Genomic DNA, 20,046 nt, shown 5'->3' with positions numbered 1-20,046 from the left:
CGATATATGGTAGGATGATAGTGTTATGGGGCTGTATGCAGGCATAATAGTGTTGTGGGGCCTCTTTGGTGGGATGGTAGTGTTCTGGGGCTCTGACAAGGCGGCCATCCAGTACAGACATAGTTACGGGTCGGCTACAATAAAATGGCGGCCCGTTCTGAGGACACTGCTGGGGCTCAGGGCGGCCTCACTCGCTCTCTGCTTCACAGACACCGTCTATTGGCTGACAGTTCCGGTGACGTCAGTGGCGCTGATTGGTTGTTGTTTTCGTATTTCTGAGCGGTGGAGCACTACATTTCCCGGCGTCCCCCGCGGTCGCTTCCTGTATGATTAGTGGACGGCTCTTACGGTGCACCGGGAACAGACTGAGGAGAGCTCCGCCCACACAGGAGGCTGGCCACATGGAAATGACGTCACCGGAGCTCCATTAGCCCACTAGGATACAAGATTTACAGTAACCAATCAGAGTGCGGGATATGGAGGAGACGTCACTTCCGGTGCTGGGGTCTGACCAGGTGTGTTGTTGTATTCATGTTTCACGCGTGTTCTTATTGTAGACTCGTCCACATGTAGCGGTTCCTATTCCCCACAGAGTCAGGATGACCCCTATTATATTACTTATCCTGTATTATACCCCAGATCTGTACTCACTATTCTGCTGGTGAGGTCACTGTGTACATACATTACTTATCCTGTACTGATCCTGAGTTATATCCTGTATTATACTCCAGAGCTATACTCACTATTCTGCTGGTGAGGTCACTGTGTACATACATTACTTATCCTGTACTGATCCTGAGTTATATCCTGTATTATACTCCAGAGCTGTACTCACTATTCTGCTGGTGAGGTCACTGTGTACATACATTACATTACTTGTCCTGTACTGATCCTGAGTTATATCCTGTATTATACTCCAGAGCTGTACTCACTATTCTGCTGGTGAGATCACTGTGTACATACATTACATTACTTATCCTGTACTGATCCTGAGTTATATCCTGTATTATACTCCAGAGCTGTACTCACTATTCTGCTGGTGAGGTCACTGTGTACATACATTACATTACTTATCCTGTACTGATCCTGAGTTATATCCTGTATTATACTCCAGAGCTGTACTCACTATTCTGCTGGTGAGGTCACTGTGTACATACATTACATTACTTATCCTGAGTTATATCCTGTATTATACTCCAGAGCTGTACTCACTATTCTGCTGGTGAGGTCACTGTGTACATACATTACATTACTTATCCTGAGTTATATCCTGTATTATACTCCAGAGCTGTACTCACTATTCTGCTGGTGAGGTCACTGTGTACATACATTACATTACTTATCCTGTACTGATCCTTAGTTATATCATGTATTATACCCCAGAGCTGTACTCACTATTCTGCTGGTGAGATCACTGTGTACATACATTACATTACTTATCCTGTACTGATCCTGAGTTATATCCTGTATTATACTCCAGAGCTGTACTCACTATTCTGCTGGTGAGGTCACTGTGTACATACATTACATTACTTATCCTGTACTGATCCTGAGTTATATCCTGTATTATACTCCAGAGCTGTAATCACTATTCTGCTGGTGAGGTCACTGTGTACATACATTACATTACTTATCCTGTACTGATCCTGATTATATCCTGTATTATACTCCAGAGCTGTACTCACTATTCTGCTGGTGAGGTCACTGTATACATACATTACATTACTTATCCTGTACTGATCCTGAGTTATATCCTGTATTATACCCCAGAGCGGCACTTACTATTCTGCTGGTGAGGTCACTGTGTACATACATTACATTACTTATCCTGTACTGATCCTGAATTATATCCTGTATTATACTCCAGAGCTGTACTCACTATTCTGCTGGTGAGGTCTGTTACGCCGAGCGCTCCGGGTCCCCGTTCCTTCCCGGAGCGCTCGCCTCATCCTCGTTGCTGCAGCGCCCCGGTCAGATCCACTGACCGGGTGCGCTGCGGTCCCGCCTCCAGCCGGGATGCGATTCGCGATGCGGGTGGCGCCCGCTCGCGATGCGCACCCCGGTCCCCGTACCTGACTCGCTCTCCGTCGGTCCTGTCCCGGCGCGCGCGGCCCCGCTCCCTAGGGCGCGCGCGCGCCGGGTCTCTGCGATTTAAAGGGCCAGTGCACCAATGATGGTGCCTGGCCCAATCTTCCCAATTAGCTTAATTAGTTTCCACCTGTGCACTCCCTACTTATACCTCACTTCCCCTGCACTCCCTCGCCGGATCTTGTTGCCCTTGTGCCTAGTGAAAGCGTTTCCTTGTTTGTTCCTAGCCCGTGTTCCAGACCTCCTGCCGTTGCCCCTGACTACGAACCTTGCCGCCTGCCCCCGACCTTCTGCTACGTCCGACCTTGCTTCTGTCTACTCCCTTGTACCGCGCCTATCTTCAGCAGTCAGAGAGGTTGAGCCATTGCTAGTGGATACGACCTGGTTACTACCGCCGCAGCAAGACCATCCCGCTTTGCGGCGGGCTCTGGTGAAAACCAGTAGTGACTTAGAACCGGTCCACCAGCACGGTCCACGCCAATCCCTCTCTGACACAGAGGATCCACTACCTGCCAGCCGAATCGTGACAAGGTCACTGTGTACATACATTACATTACTTATCCTGTACTGATCCTGAGTTATATCCTGTATTATACCCCAGAGCTGCACTCACTATTCTGCTGGTGAGATCACTGTGTACATACATTAAATTACTTATCCTGTACTGATCCTGAGTTATATCCTGTATTATACTCCAGAGCTGCACTCACTATTCTGCTGGTGAGGTCACTGTGTACATACATTACATTACTTATCCTGTACTGATCCTGAGTTATATCCTGTATTATACTCCAGAGCTGCACTCACTATTCTGCAGGTGAGGTCACTGTGTACATACATTACATTACTTATCCTGTACTGATCCTGAGTTATATCCTGTATTATACCCCAGAGCTGCACTCACTATTCTGCTGGTGAGATCACTGTGTACATACATTAAATTACTTATCCTGTACTGATCCTGAGTTATATCCTGTATTATACTCCAGAGCTGCACTCACTATTCTGCTGGTGAGGTCACTGTGTACATACATTACATTACTTATCCTGTACTGATCCTGAGTTATATCCTGTATTATACTCCAGAGCTGCACTCACTATTCTGCAGGTGAGGTCACTGTGTACATACATTACATTACTTATCCTGTACTGATCCTGAGTTATATCCTGTATTATACCCCAGAGCTGCACTCACTATTCTGCTGGTGAGATCACTGTGTACATACATTAAATTACTTATCCTGTACTGATCCTGAGTTATATCCTGTATTATACTCCAGAGCTGCACTCACTATTCTGCTGGTGAGGTCACTGTGTACATACATTACATTACTTATCCTGTACTGATCCTAAGTTATATCCTGTATTATACCCCAGAGCTGTACTCACTATTCTGCTGGTGAGGTCACTGTGTACATACATTACATTACTTATCCTGTACTGATCCTGAGTTATATCCTGTATTATACTTCAGAGCTGTACTCACTATTCTGCTGGTGAGGTCACTGTGTACATATATTACATTACTTATCCTGTACTGATCCTGAGTTATATCCTGTATTATACTCCAGAGCTGTACTCACTATTCTGCTGGTGGGGTCACTGTGTACATACATTACATTACTTATCCTGTACTGATCCTGAGTTATATCCTGTATTATACTCCAGAGCTGTACTCACTATTCTGCTGGTGGGGTCTTTGTGTACATACATTACATTACTTATCCTGTACTGATCCTGAGTTATATCCTGTATTCTACCCCAGAGCTGTACTCACTATTCTGCTGGTGGGGTCTTTGTGTACATACATTACATTACTTATCCTGTACTGATCCTGAGTTATATCCTGTATTATACTTCAGAGCTGTACTCACTATTCTGCTGGTGAGGTCACTGTGTACATACATTACATTACTTATCCTGTACTGATCCTGAGTTATATCCTGTATTATACCCCAGAGCTGTACTCACTATTCTGCTGGTGAGGTCACTGTGTACATACATTACATTACTTATCCTGTACTGATCCTGAGTTATATCCTGTATTATACTCCAGAGCTGTACTCACTATTCTGCTGGTGAGGTCACTGTGTACATACATTACATCACTTATCCTGTACTGATCCTGAGTTATATCCTGTATTATACTCCAGAGCTGTACTCACTATTCTGCTGGTGAGGTCACTGTGTACATACATTACATTACTTATCCTGTACTGATCCTGAGTTATATCCTGTATTATACTCCAGAGCTGTACTCACTATTCTGCTGGTGGGGTCACTGTGTACATACATTACATTACTTATCCTGTACTGATCCTGAGTTATATCCTGTATTATACTCCAGAGCTGTATTCACTATTCTGCTGGTGAGGTCACTGTGTACATACATTACATTACTTATCCTGTACTGATCCTGAGTTATATCCTATATTATACCCCAGAGCTGTACTCACTATTCTGCTGGTGAGATCACTGTGTACATACATTACATTACTTATCCTGTACTGATCCTGAGTTATATCCTGTATTCTACCCCAGAGCTGTACTCACTATTCTGCTGGTGAGGTCACTGTGTACATACATTACATTACTTATCCTGTACTGATCCTGAGTTATATCCTGTATTATACCCAGAGCTGTACTCACTATTCTGCTGTGAGATCACTGTGTACATACATTACATTACTTATCCTGTACTGATCCTGAGTTGTATCCTGTATTCTACCCCAGAGCTGTACTCACTATTCTGCTGGTGGGGTCTTTGTGTAATGCAGCTGTCCTGTGATCTCTTGCAGGACCTCTGTGGCCCCTGATCCTGATCTTCCTGGGACTGTTATATGTGATCTCTCTATGTCATCTGGTGAGTGATCGAGGGTATAAGGTGTCTCTTCCGTTATCTGTAATTAAATGGCAGCATTGATCCCGTCACCTGTTTTATGTTGTCGCGAGCAGAATTAAATGTGCATGGAGCGGGGTCCTGGTTCCGCCCTTAGGACCAGTTACCTACAGGTAGGCTCCGCCCACAGGAGCAGTTACAGGTAGGCTCCGCCCACAGGAGCAGTTACCTACAGGTAGGCTCCGCCCACAGGAGCAGTTACCTACAGGTAGGCTCCGCCCACAGGACTAGTCACCTACAGGTAGGCTCCGCCCACAGGACTAGTTAACTACAGGTAGGCTCCGCCCACAGGGCTAGTTACCTACAGGTAGGCTCCGCCCTCATGACTGGTTACCTACAGGTAGGCTCCGCCCTCAGGACCGGTTACCTACAGGTAGGCTCCGCCCTCATGACCGGTTACCTACAGGTAGGCTCCGCCCACAGGACCAGTTGCCTACAGGTAGGCTCCGCCCACAGGACCAGTTACCTACAGGTAGGCTCCGCCCACAGGAGCAGTTACCTACAGGTAGGCTCCGCCCACAGGAGCAGTTACCTACAGGTAGGCTCCGCCCACAGGACCAGTTACCTACAGGTAGGCTCCGCCCTCAGGACAGTTACCTACAGGTAGGCTCCGCCCTCAGGACCAGTTACCTACAGGTAGGCTCCGCCCTCAGGACCAGTTACCTACAGGTAGGCTCCGCCCTCAGGACCAGTTACCTACAGGTAGGCTCCGCCCACAGTTACCTCGGTTCCAGCAGCTTTTCTTAACTACGTTTTATCAGAAACGTCCGAGTGATCATAGAGTGCCGATCCCCGCTCCCTGTACATTAATGCTGCCTGTGGTTTTGAAGAGTTTACTCTTTAAAGGGGTTCTCTAGGGAACTGGACACTTTAAGACACTTATCCCCTATCTGCTGGTCACGGTGGGGGGGACCCCGGCACGCTCTGGCCCCCACCTTCCTGGCTGAGGTGGGAGATCCCTGCGGCCGGTGATATATGGGCCACTCTGCTCTGAGGGCCCTATACAGGAGATTGCGGGGGTCCGCTGGGATAAGTGTCTAAATAGTTCTGTTCCTTGGAGTGCCCCTTTAATTCTGGGACTCCCTTAAAGGAGATCTGCAGCCCTAGACACTTATCCCCTATCCGCAGGGGGTCGTGAGGGTCTGAATGCTGGGACTCCTCGTGATCTCCTGTACGTGGTCCTGGCTCTGGGGGGTGTCAGCTGCATTATAACACGTCCCCCCATGTCTCTCTATGGGAGCGGGGGGGATGCACAAGCGTTGCACCTCGTCCTCTCCCATAGAGCTGTATTGTGAGGTCAACAACGCGCACGTTAGCCATGCAGAGCCGCGGCAATGCCAGGTCCTCGTAAGGGAGATTGCGGGAGGTCCCAGTGGTCGGCCCCCCGCGATCAGTCACTGCAGATAGGGGATCAGTGTCTCTGGGAATGAGGCTGCGGTGACATCTGGCTCCACCTGGTGGACGTCCGTGGTTTATGTCTCTTCTGTATTTCAGCAGTGAGGATGGATCCGGAGGTGATAGATCAGTCGGTGTCCTCTGATGACCCCGTGGTCCCGGAGAGGACAGAGGATTGTGGCTCTTCAGGTCAGTGATGTCCGCAGTGGGTCTGGTCCTCATTCCTGGCGCTCAGTTTATGACCTTTGTCTTGTCTCTGTGGTTACCGTCAGCTGTGACCAGTGAGGGGAGGATGGGCGCTTCTAACCCCAGACCCCTCCACCCCCACTGATCTTCCCACACCACCTTATTACCCCCCATCACCTCAGACTGCCCCATCACCCCTGACACCCCATCACCCCAGATCTCCCCATCACCACTGACCACCCCATCACCCCAGATCTCCCCATCATCCCAGATCTCCCCATCACCCCAGATCTCCCCATCACCCCAGATCTCCCCATCACCCCAGATCTCCCCATCACCCCAGATCTCCCCATCACCCCAGATCTCCCCATCACCCCAGATCTCCCCATCACCCCAGATCGCCCCATCACCCCAGATCGCCCCATCACCCCAGATCGCCCCATCACCCCAGAGCGCCCCATCACCCCAGAGCGCCCCATCACCCCAGAGCGCCCCATCACCCCAGAGCGCCCCATCACCCCAGAGCGCCCCATCACCCCAGAGCGCCCCATCACCACTGACACCCCATCACCCCAGACCACCCCATCACCCCAGATCACCCCTGACACTCCCATTAACCCAGATCTCCCCATCACCACTGACCACCCCATTACTCGAGATCACCCCAGACCTCACCAGATCGCCCCATCACCTCAGACATCACCAGATCACCCATCACCTCAGACCTCACCAGACCGCCCCATCACCCCAGACCTCACCAGATCACCCATCACCTCAGACCTCACCAGATCGCCCCATCACCTCAGACATCACCAGATCACCCATCACCTCAGACATCACCAGATCACCCATCACCTCAGACCTCACCAGACCGCCCCATCACCCCAGACCTCACCAGATCACCCATCACCTCAGACCTCACCAGATCACCCCATCAACCCAGACCTCACCAGATCTCCCCATCACCACTGACCACCCCATTACTCGAGATCACCCCAGACCGCCCCATCACCTCAGATCTCACCAAATCACCCATCACCCCAGACCTCACCAGATCACCCATCACCCCAGACCTCACCAGACCGCCCCATCACCCCAGACCTCACTAGATCACCCATCACCCCAGACCTCACTAGATCACCCATCACCTCAGACCTCACCAGATCACCCATCACCTCAGACCTCACCAGATCGCCCCATCACCCCAGACCTCACCAGATCACCCATCACCTCAGACCTCACCCCATCTCCTCAGACCTTACCAGATCACCCCATCACATCAGATCACCCCATCACCTCACCAGATCACCCCATCACCTCAGATCACCCCATCACCTCAGACCTCACCAGATCACCTCAGATCACCCCATCACCTCAGACCTCACCAGATCACCCATCACCTCACACCTCACCAGATCACCCATCACCTCAGACCTCACCAGACCGCCCCATCACCCCAGACCTCACCAGATCACCCATCACCTCAGACCTCACCCCATTTCCTCAGACCTTACCAGATCACCCCATCACATCAGATCACCTCAGACCTCACCAGATCACCCCATCACCTCAGATCACCCCATCACCTCAGACCTCACCAGATCACCTCAGATCACCCCATCACCTCAGATCACCCCATCACCTAAGACCTCACCAGATGACCCCATCACCTCAGATCTCACCAGGTTACCCCATCACCTCAGATCTCACCAGATCACCCATCACCTCAGATCTCACCATATCACCCATCACCTCAGACCTCACCAGATCACCTCAGACCTCACCAGATCACCTCAGACCTCACCAGATCGCCCCATCACCTCAGACATCACCAGATCACCCATCACCTCAGACATCACCAGATCACCCATCACCTCAGACCTCACCAGACCGCCCCATCACCCCAGACCTCACCAGATCACCCATCACCTCAGACCTCACCAGATCACCCCATCAACCCAGACCTCACCAGATCTCCCCATCACCACTGACCACCCCATTACTCGAGATCACCCCAGACCGCCCCATCACCTCAGATCTCACCAAATCACCCATCACCCCAGACCTCACCAGATCACCCATCACCCCAGACCTCACCAGACCGCCCCATCACCCCAGACCTCACTAGATCACCCATCACCCCAGACCTCACTAGATCACCCATCACCTCAGACCTCACCAGATCACCCATCACCTCAGACCTCACCAGACCGCCCCATCACCCCAGACCTCACCAGATCACCCATCACCTCAGACCTCACCCCATCTCCTCAGACCTTACCAGATCACCCCATCACATCAGATCACCTCAGACCTCACCAGATCACCCCATCACCTCAGATCACCCCATCACCTCAGACCTCACCAGATCACCTCAGATCACCCCATCACCTCAGACCTCACCAGATCACCCATCACCTCAGACCTCACCAGATCACCCATCACCTCAGACCTCACCAGACCGCCCCATCACCCCAGACCTCACCAGATCACCCATCACCTCAGACCTCACCCCATTTCCTCAGACCTTACCAGATCACCCCATCACATCAGATCACCTCAGACCTCACCAGATCACCCCATCACCTCAGATCACCCCATCACCTCAGACCTCACCAGATCACCTCAGATCACCCCATCACCTCAGATCACCCCATCACCTAAGACCTCACCAGATGACCCCATCACCTCAGATCTCACCAGGTTACCCCATCACCTCAGATCTCACCAGATCACCCATCACCTCAGATCTCACCATATCACCCATCACCTCAGACCTCACCAGATCACCTCAGACCTCACCAGATCACCTCAGACCTCACCAGATCACCCCATCACCTCAGACCTCACCAGATCACCCCATCATCTCAGACCTCACCAAATCACCCCATCACCTCAGATCACCTCAGACCTCACCAGATCACCCATCACCTCAGATCTCACCAGATCACCCCATCACCTCAGATCTCACCAGATCACCTCAGACCTCACCAGATCACCCCATCACCTCAGACCTCACCAGATCACCCCATCACCTCAGACCTCACCAGATCACCCCATCACCTCAGACCTCACCAGATCACCCCATCACCTCAGACCTCACCAGATCACCCCATCACCTCAGACCTCACCAGATCACCCCATCACCTCAGACCTCACCAGATCACCCCATCACCTCAGACCTCATCAGATCACCCCATCACCTCAGACCTCATCAGATCACCCCATCACCTCAGACCTCACCCCATCACCTCAGACCTCACCAGATCACCCCATCACCTCAGATCTCACCAGATCACCCCATCACCTCAGACCTCACCAGATCACCTCAGGCCTCACCAGATCACCCCATCACCTCAGACCTCACCAGATCCCCCATCACCTCAGACCTCACCAGATCCCCCATCACCTCAGACCTCACCAGATCCCCCATCACCTCAGGCCTCACCAGATCCCCCATCACCTCAGACCTCACCAGATCACCCCATCACCTCAGACCTCACCAGATCACCCCATCACCTCAGACCTCACCAGATCACCCCATCACCTCAGACCTCACCAGATCACCCCATCACCTCAGACCTCACCAGATCACCCCATCACCTCAGACCTCACCAGATCACCCCATCACCACAGACCTCACCAGATCACCCCATCACCTCAGACCTCACCAGATCACCTCAGATCTAACCAGATCACCCCATCACCTCATATCTCACCAGATCACCCCATCACCTCAGACCTCACCAGATCACCCCATCACCTCAGACCTCACCAGATCACCCCATCACCTCAGACCTCACCAGATCACCCCATCACCTCAGACCTCACCAGATCACCCCATCACCTCAGACCTCACCAGATCACCCCATCACCTCAGACCTCACCAGATCCCCCATCACCTCAGACCTCACCAGATCACCCCATCACCTCAGACCTCACCAGATCACCCCATCACCTCAGACCTCACCAGATCACCCCATCACCTCAGACCTCACCAGATCACCCCATCACCTCAGACCTCACCAGATCACCCCATCACCTCAGACCTCACCAGATCACCCCATCACCTCAGACCTCACCAGATCACCCCATCACCTCAGACCTCACCAGATCACCCCATCACCTCAGACCTCACCAGATCACCCCATCACCTCAGACCTCACCAGATCACCCCATCACCTCAGACCTCACCAGATCACCCCATCACCTCAGACCTCACCAGATCACCCCATCACCTCAGACCTCACCAGATCACCCCATCACCTCAGACCTCACCAGATTACCTCATCACCCCAGACCTCACCAGATCACCTATCACCCCAGACCTCACCAGATCACCTCATCACCCCAGACCTCACCAGATCCCCCATCACCTCAGATCTCACCAGATCACCCAATCACCTCAGACCTCACCAGATCACCCCATCACCTCAGACCTCACCAGATCCCCCATCACCTCAGACCTCACCAGATCACCCCATCACCTCAGACCTCACCAGATCACCCCATCACCTCAGACCTCACCAGATCACCCCATCACCTCAGACCTCACCAGATCACCCCATCACCTCAGACCTCACCAGATCACCCCATCACCTCAGACCTCACCAGATCACCCCATCACCTCAGACCTCACCAGATCCCCCATCACCTCAGACCTCACCAGATCACCCCATCACCTCAGACCTCACCAGATCACCCCATCACCTCAGACCTCACCAGATCACCCCATCACCTCAGACCTCACCAGATCACCCCATCACCTCAGACCTCACCAGATCACCCCATCACCTCAGACCTCACCAGATCACCCCATCACCTCAGACCTCACCAGATCACCCCATCACCTCAGACCTCACCAGATCACCCCATCACCTCAGACCTCACCAGATCGCCCCATCACCTCAGACCTCACCAGATCGCCCCATCACCTCAGACCTCACCAGATCGCCCCATCACCTCAGACCTCACCAGATCGCCCCATCACCTCAGACCTCACCAGATCGCCCCATCACCTCAGACCTCACCAGATCGCCCCATCACCTCAGACCTCACCAGATCGCCCCATCACCTCAGACCTCACCAGATCACCCCATCACCTCAGACCTCACCAGATCACCCCATCACCTCAGACCTCACCAGATCACCCCATCACCTCAGACCTCACCAGATCCCCCATCACCTCAGACCTCACCAGATCACCCCATCACCTCAGACCTCACCAGATCACCCCATCACCTCAGACCTCACCAGATCACCCCATCACCTCAGACCTCACCAGATCACCCCATCACCTCAGACCTCACCAGATCACCCCATCACCTCAGACCTCACCAGATCACCCCATCACCTCAGACCTCACCAGATCACCCCATCACCTCAGACCTCACCAGATCACCCCATCACCTCAGACCTCACCAGATCGCCCCATCACCTCAGACCTCACCAGATCGCCCCATCACCTCAGACCTCACCAGATCGCCCCATCACCTCAGACCTCACCAGATCGCCCCATCACCTCAGACCTCACCAGATCGCCCCATCACCTCAGACCTCACCAGATCGCCCCATCACCTCAGACCTCACCAGATCACCCCATCACCTCAGACCTCACCAGATCACCCCATCACCTCAGACCTCACCAGATCACCCCATCACCTCAGACCTCACCAGATCACCCCATACAAGACAGATGAGTGAGCTGTATAGAGTTGTCAGCAGCTGTGGGCGCCTGTATTATCCTACAGATCCTGCTCTTTGCCTGAGGATTTTTATTTTCCATAGAAGTGGATGGGACGTCCCCGACTTCAGCCAGAGTGTCAGAGGCAGCGCCCCCTGCAGGGATGGAGGACAGCACAGTTTGTGGTCATGGTGGAGAGGACACAGGTGAGCGGTGTCTCCTTTCTCTCTGCAGACATATTTCCGGATCTGCAGTGTCACCATGTTGTGTTTTTCCGTAGCCGCTGGATCCATTCATACCTCGGAATCGCTTTCTGTAGCCAACATGGCAGGAACAACTGCGTCATCCAGCAGAGTCCGGCGCAGGAAGGGCAGTCCTAAGAAAAGAGGTAATAAGGAGAGTATAGTCCCCTAACGTATAAGACGACATCCTGAACACACATGGTCCCCAGAGCGGCCACAGACCCTGATAATGCGGACGGGCGGGGGAGGAGGCGCCGTACTGATGACGCTTGATGTTTTTCCTTTTCAGAAATGCCGGATGACATCGAGTTCCCTCTGGACAGTGAGTAGTTCTGTATGATGGGGGGAGTAGTGTAGATCATGGCTTTATCACTGTTCCTGACTCCCCCATAACCCCTGATCAGGACATGTCAGATGTATTTCTCTGATGTCTTCCTAACAGTTATTGTGAAGGAAGAGAACAGCGATGAGGAGTACAGAGCGGCCATCAACACGGACGCATCATCAGGTAACGCGCTGTCCGGGAGGAACCACTGAGCTTAAGTGGGGGGGGAACATCTTACTGATAATCTGTGAGGAATGGAGAATCTCTCCCCAAGATATGGTATTTGATGTTACACAATAAAAATAGGTTTGGGTTGTGTAGTACAGGCTGCTGCCACCAGGGGCAACACGAAGCATTGAAAAGTGAGATCTCCCCCGTGATCTACCGCCCTGCGGACACTGAGCAGTTATACCTTATGTCTGGGGGAGACGCTCGGCCCCGGGTTTTCTCATTGTAGTTTCCTTTTCCTCTTGTTGGGGATCAGGTTTGATATCGTCTTCTTGTTATCACAACAGGTCACATGATGTCAGTCCCACCGTCAGAAAAGACATTGACCCCCGGAGCTCCTGTCCCCCACCAGGGATCCTCTGTAATATGTATGGGCAGGGATCTGCTCAGCGTCGCCCCCTTTCTGCTGCCCTGTGACATTTCTTCCCGGCAGTCTGTGGGGTCTTCTCTGTATCCCATAATGCCCCAGGACTTGTCTCCATGTGCCATCTCTTACCGCCAAGTGTATTTTTCCTTTATTTTGATGGATTCTTACTCCGGTATTTTCAGCCCATTAACCCTTTACTAGGATGGAGTAATCTTCCTGAAGGGATCGGTCCAGCTGGCGTCCTCTCTGCAGGCTTCTGGCTTTTTGGGACCGATCTTACATATAACATTGATGGAGGAATGGAGCAGTTTCCCCATATCAACCAATCAGATCGCTTCCTTTTATTTTTCAAAGATCTTTTTAAAAATAAAAGAAGCAATCTGATTGGTTGCTACGAGACACTGCACCATCTCTCCTCTACACATGTTTTGATAAATCTCCCCCATTATATCAGAAGTTGGAGTTGTCACCAGCCTCAGACCAGATCCCATCGTTCAGGACCTCCAGGATCTCCCATCCACAGTGGCCGCCATCTTTCATACATCCACCCAACTCTTGTTCTCATCTGTCTCACCACGTCCATCAGGTCCATCACTTCAGTGGACATACAGGATCCTGCACATCCCGGCCTCCAGTCACCGTCTCTTCAGTCCTTCCACCGGTATCAGCTTCACGGTTCTTCTCCATTCTCCTCGGTCAGTGTCCTGATAGCGACATATCCTCACTGTGCAGCATCCTCAGGGGATAATGATGGCGTCCGGATACGATCCTCACTGTGCAGCATCCTCAGGGGATAATGATGGTGTCCGGGTACGATCCTCACTGTGCAGGATCCTCAGGGGATAATGATGGCGTCCGGGTACGATCCTCACTGTGCAGCATCCTCAGGGGATAATGATGGTGTCCGGGTACGATCCTCACTGTGCAGGATCCTCGGGGGATAATGATGGCGTCCGGGTACGATCCTCACTGTGCAGGATCCTCAGGGGATAATGATGGCGTCTGGGTACGATCCTCACTGTGCAGCATCCTCAGGGGATAATGATGGCGTCTGGGTACGATCCTCACTGTGCAGCATCCTCAGGGGATACTGATGGTGTCCGGATACGATCTTCACTGTGCAGGATCCTCAGGGGATAATGATGGCGTCCGGGTACGATCCTCACTGTGCAGCATCCTCAGGGGATACTGATGGTGTCCGGGTACGATCCTCACTGTGCAGGATCCTCGGGGGATAATGATGGCGTCCGGGTACGATCCTCACTGTGCAGGATCCTCAGGGGATAATGATGGCGTCTGGGTACGATCCTCACTGTGCAGGATCCTCAGGGGATAATGATGGCGTCCGGGTACGATCCTCACTGTACAGGATCCTCAGGGGATAATGATGGTGTCCGGGTACGATCCTCACTGTGCAGGATCCTCAGGGGATAATGATGGTGTCCGGGTACGATCCTCACTGTGCAGGATCCTCGGGGGATAATGATGGCGTCCGGGTACGATCCTCACTGTGCAGGATCCTCGGGGGATAATGATGGCGTCCGTGTACGATCCTCACTGTGCAGGATCCTCGGGGGATAATGATGGCGTCCGTGTACGATCCTCACTGTGCAGGATCCTCGGGGGATAATGATGGCGTCCGTGTACGATCCTCACTGTGCAGGATCCTCGGGGGATAATGATGGCGTCCGTGTACGATCCTCACTGTGCAGGATCCTCAGGGGATAATGATGGCGTCCGGGTACGATCCTCACTGTACAGGATCCTCAGGGGATAATGATGGTGTCCGGGTACGATCCTCACTGTACAGGATCCTCAGGGGATAATGATGGTGTCCGGGTACGATCCTCACTGTGCAGGATCCTCGGGGGATAATGATGGCGTCCGTGTACGATCCTCACTGTGCAGCATCCTCAGGGGATAATGATGGCGTCCGGGTATGATCCTCACTGTGCAGGATCCTCAGGGGATAATGATGGCGTCTGGGTACGATCCTCACTGTGCAGGATCCTCAGGGGATAATGATGGCGTCCGGGTACGATCCTCACTGTACAGGATCCTCAGGGGATAATGATGGTGTCCGGGTACGATCCTCACTGTGCAGGATCCTCGGGGGATAATGATGGCGTCCGGGTACGATCCTCACTGTGCAGGATCCTCGGGGGATAATGATGGCGTCCGGGTACGATCCTCACTGTGCAGGATCCTCGGGGGATAATGATGGCGTCCGGGTACGATCCTCACTGTGCAGGATCCTCGGGGGATAATGATGGCGTCCGGGTACGATCCTCACTGTGCAGGATCCTCAGGGGATAATGATGGCGTCCGGGTACGATCCTCACTGTGCAGGATCCTCAGGGGATAATGATGGCGTCCGTGTACGATCCTCACTGTGCAGGATCCTCAGGCGATCCAAGACTTACAGCCGCCCCTTATGGTGCCAGGTTGGTGGTGAGGTTTCTGGCTGGCGCTCCCTGGCACTCTCCGGTGTCCGCTCTTTTTACCAACGTTTAGCGGTGTCACCTTGTTTAGTGGCGCGGCTCTCGATGCCATAGATTACGCTGAAGGCCATGAGACCATTGTTACCAAGACCAAGAAAAATTACCTTGTGGTTATCCCTGTCCAGAATCCTTCGTCCGGGGGGCAGCACTGAGGCCACATGGAACAAGTCTCTGCATTCTCTTCGCTCCCCTCATACAGGACTCCTGTGACCCCCTCATACAGGACTCCTGTGACCCCCTCATACAGGACTCCTGTGACCCCCTCATACAGAACTCTTGTGACCCCCTCATACAGGACTCCTGTGACCCCCTCATACAGGACTCCTGTGACCCCCTCATACAGAACTCCTGTGACCCCCTCATACAGGACTCCTGTGACCCCCTCATACAGGACTCCTGTGACCCCCTCATACAGAACTCTTGTGACCCCCTCATACAGGACTCCTGTGACCCCCTCATACAGGACTCCTGTGACCCCCTCATACAGGACTCCTGTGACCCCCTCATACAGGACTCCTGTGACCCCCTCATACAGGACTCCTGTGACCCCCTCATACAGAACTCTTGTGACCCCCTCATACAGGACTCCTGTGACCCCCTCATACAGGACTCCTGTGACCCCCTCATACAGAACTCCTGTGACCCCCTCATACAGGACTCCTGTGACCCCCTCATACAGAACTCCTGTGACCCCCTCATACAGGACTCCTGTGACCCCCTCATACAGGACTCCTGTGACCCCCTCATACAGGACTCCTGTGACCCCCTCATAAAGGACTCCTGCTCCTTTGTGAGACTTTATCCTTGTCCTGGACACCCTACTGTCTGGTCTGAGATTTCTACTCTCCTGGAAGGTTGATCCTCAGTGAGACATACAGTATAGGGGGCGCTGTTCACTTGGTCATCGCCCCAAACCTTTATTGGGCACTGTTACTTTTGAGACATGTCAAAGGTTTTAATTGATCGGTGTGTTCAGAACGAGACCGATTAGCCGGGAGAAGATTACGCTAGGCAAAGAAAACTTACAATGTAAGTCTATGGGATCAGATAAACTTGCAATGTAAGTCTATGGGATCAGATAAACTTGCAATGTAAGTCTATGGGATTGTTTCGGTCAGCCTAATAATTGGTCGGGTCTGAACATTCACAGGACATGTCAGGAGTTTTTCTGTTCCCCTGCAGTCTGTGGATTTTGCAACCATTTTGTTTTTTCCTGAACGTAGCTTAGTGCTTAGTGTCTCCCTCTTGTGGTAGGGCATATACCCTGCAGTGCTGTGTCCTTCAATGGTTTTCTTTTTTTCCCAGGCGCTGAAGGTTCTCTTGGATCCGGCATATTGATCGCACAGAACGGCACCAATAGGCCCCCATGGGCCAAGCAAAAAGGTAGGAGAAAAAAGCGCAGCCCGGCCTTCCAGAAACCCCTGCTGGTGAAGAGCTCGGCGGACACGGCCAGCCTCATGTTCGTCATTCCCAATGAAGAAATGCAGACTGTGGTGAGTGCCAAGAAGAGACGGAAGCGCAAGGAGGAGGAGTACGAGGAGGTGCACTGGTGCGACATCTGTGACGAATGCTTTCCTGCTGAGGCGGATCTGGAGGTGCACATGCAGACGCACCTGGAGCCGCCCCACGAGGATCACGACTGCGAAGATTGTGGCCGGGTCTTCGATTCTGCCTCTGAGCTCGAGCAGCACCGCTCCAAGAAACACGGCAAACTGCGCTACTGCTGCGACATCTGCGGGATACAGTACAACTACGAGTCCCAGTTCGTCATCCACATGAGGGCACACTCCGGGGAGAGACCCTTCTCCTGCGATGACTGCGGCCAGGTGTTCGGTCACAAGTGCAGCCTGGTCATCCACCAGCGCAAGCACACGGGCGTCACCCCCCACCAGTGCAAGAAGTGCAAGAAGATGTTGGACACTCGGGTGTCGTTGGCCAAACACGAGAAGATGCGGTATTGTCCCGACTGCAAGAAGTGCTACACGCACAGGAGCTTCGCCAAGCACCTGATAAAGGACTGCGCCAAAGTCTAGACACCGCTGAGACGCCACGTGAACGAGACCCTCCTCGGAGAACATTGTTTGTCTCTGAATCCTGGTCAATGATGATGTCACCAAGTCATGTGATCAGAATGAGGTGCTGGTGACGCTGCCAGACACCGTTGCCTTCAGTTGGAGCCGTCACACAGTGTTTTCTTTATTCTAGGATTTTGTTCAGTAGTTTGTACTAATCCTGGGTCACATCTTATACCCCTCCCGTTCAGAGCTGCTGCTGTAATGCTTCACGTTTTAGCTGGGCTCAGTTTATCAAACACCTTCCCCCCATGTGATCTACAACATATTTGGGGAATGTGTCACTTAAATTCACAAAACTCCCAGATCAGTAAAGATGAGCTGTGACCTTATATAACAAGCTCTGAGCATCACAGGACAGTGTGACCTCCGGGGGGCGCTCTAGAGTCAGATGGCAGCTGTAGGTCTGTATTGAATTCCTTCTCTTCATCTCTGTAGGAACGTTTTATATTTCATTCTGTAGTGAATGACGATTATTATCTCTAGGATTTTCTACCTGTCCAGTTTTCTGTAGTTTGTATGAAGTGTTTTTGTTTTTGTCAAATAAAAGCAAAAATCCTTTTTGTTTTCTAGAAAAAAAAAATCTGTCTCATATTCACTACTTCACCCAGCATCCTCACTACGACCACCATCATCCCTATTACCACTCCACCACCACATCATCCTCACTACTACCATCATCATCCCTATTACCACTCCACCACCACATCATCCTCACTACTACCACCATCCTCACTACTACCACCATCATCCTCACTACTACCACCACCATCCTCACTACTACCACCATCATCCTCACTGCTACCTCCACCATCCCTATTACCACTCCACCATCACATCATCCTCACTACTACATCCATCATCATCCTCACTACTAGCACCACCATCATCATCATCCTCACTACTACCACCATCATCCTCACTGCTACCACCATCATCCTCACTGCTACCTCCACCATCCCTATTACCACTCCACCATCACATCATCCTCACTACTACATCCATCATCATCCTCACTACTAGCACCACCATCATCATCATCCTCACTACTACCACCATCATCCTCACTACTACCCCCACCATCCCTATTACCACTCCACCACCACATCATCCTCACTACTACCATCATCATCATCCTCACTACTACCACCACTGTCATCCTCACTACTACCACCATCATCCTCACTGCCACCACAATCATCCTCAGTTACCACAATCATCCTCACTGCTACCATCATCATCATCCTAACTGCTACCCCCATCATCATCCTCACTACTACCACCATCATCCCTATTACCACTCCACCACATCATCCTCACCACTACCACCATCATCCTCACTACTACCCCACCATCCCTATTACCACTCTACCACCACATCATCCTCACTACTACATCCATCATCATCCTCACTACTACCACCATCATCCCTATTACCACTCCACCACATCATCCTCACTACTACCACCATCATCCTCACTACTACCCCCATCTTCACCCTCACTACTACCCCCATCATCATCCTCACTGCTACCACCATCATCCCTATTACCACTCCACCACATCATCCTCACTACTACCACCATCATCCTCACTACTACCCCCATCTTCACCCTCACTACTACCCCCATCATCCTCACTGCTACCACAATCATGAGGAGAGGAGCCAGACTGGACAATAGGAGAGAGGGAGGAGTTCTGCTGCGGATGACGAAAGAGGGAGCTCGGCTGGGGCCCAGGAATAGGGAGGGGTGGGGGTTGGGGGACAACTGCTGCTCACTTGCTGTTATTTTGTTTGTTGTCTTAGCAGCGCCACCTGCTGTTCTTAAGCTGTCATTACTGCCGTCGGCCATTTTTCTGGAGACCAAAAGCTCTTACTAATCACTAGGAGCGATCTTTTTTTTCTTAACCATGTGACTAGAGCTGTTCGCTGATTGGTTTGTTTATGTCAGGTGACATGACTATATTAGAGAACTCTCGGGAGTCCGTGCGACTAGTCCCGTATCTGCCGCCACCGCCATCTGCTGTTCTCACACAGCCATTATATTATTAAAATGTGT

General features: G+C 52.0%; 1 protein-coding gene across 1 annotated transcript; it reads left to right on the top strand.

Moving 5' to 3' along the window:
• The first annotated feature begins 201 nt into the window (after positions 1 to 201).
• LOC130297248 (zinc finger protein 35-like) lies at positions 202 to 18,591 on the top strand. Its single transcript, XM_056549495.1, has 8 exons — positions 202 to 515; positions 4,887 to 4,951; positions 6,482 to 6,571; positions 12,356 to 12,457; positions 12,532 to 12,639; positions 12,783 to 12,815; positions 12,936 to 13,001; positions 17,220 to 18,591. Exons 2-8 carry the CDS (start codon positions 4,942 to 4,944, stop codon positions 17,945 to 17,947), a joined length of 1,137 nt encoding a protein of 378 aa, XP_056405470.1. The 5' UTR covers positions 202 to 515; positions 4,887 to 4,941; the 3' UTR covers positions 17,948 to 18,591.
• The last annotated feature ends 1,455 nt before the right edge of the window (positions 18,592 to 20,046 follow it).

This window comes from Hyla sarda, chromosome 13 (genome assembly GCF_029499605.1).
Source record: "Hyla sarda isolate aHylSar1 chromosome 13, aHylSar1.hap1, whole genome shotgun sequence".
NCBI classification, from domain to species: Eukaryota; Metazoa; Chordata; class Amphibia; order Anura; family Hylidae; genus Hyla; species Hyla sarda.
The sequence above is the reverse complement of the archived record's forward strand: the minus strand, read 5'-3'. Positions and strand labels throughout refer to the sequence as shown.

What these genes read in the sequence shown, in the direction of transcription:
- LOC130297248 (XM_056549495.1), top strand. An exon ending in TCATGGTGGAGAGGACACAG is followed by an intron (nt 12,458 to 12,531) that starts GTGAGCGGTGTC and finishes GTTTTTCCGTAG; the next exon opens with CCGCTGGATCCATTCATACC. An exon ending in CAACACGGACGCATCATCAG is followed by an intron (nt 13,002 to 17,219) that starts GTAACGCGCTGT and finishes TTTTTTTCCCAG; the next exon opens with GCGCTGAAGGTTCTCTTGGA.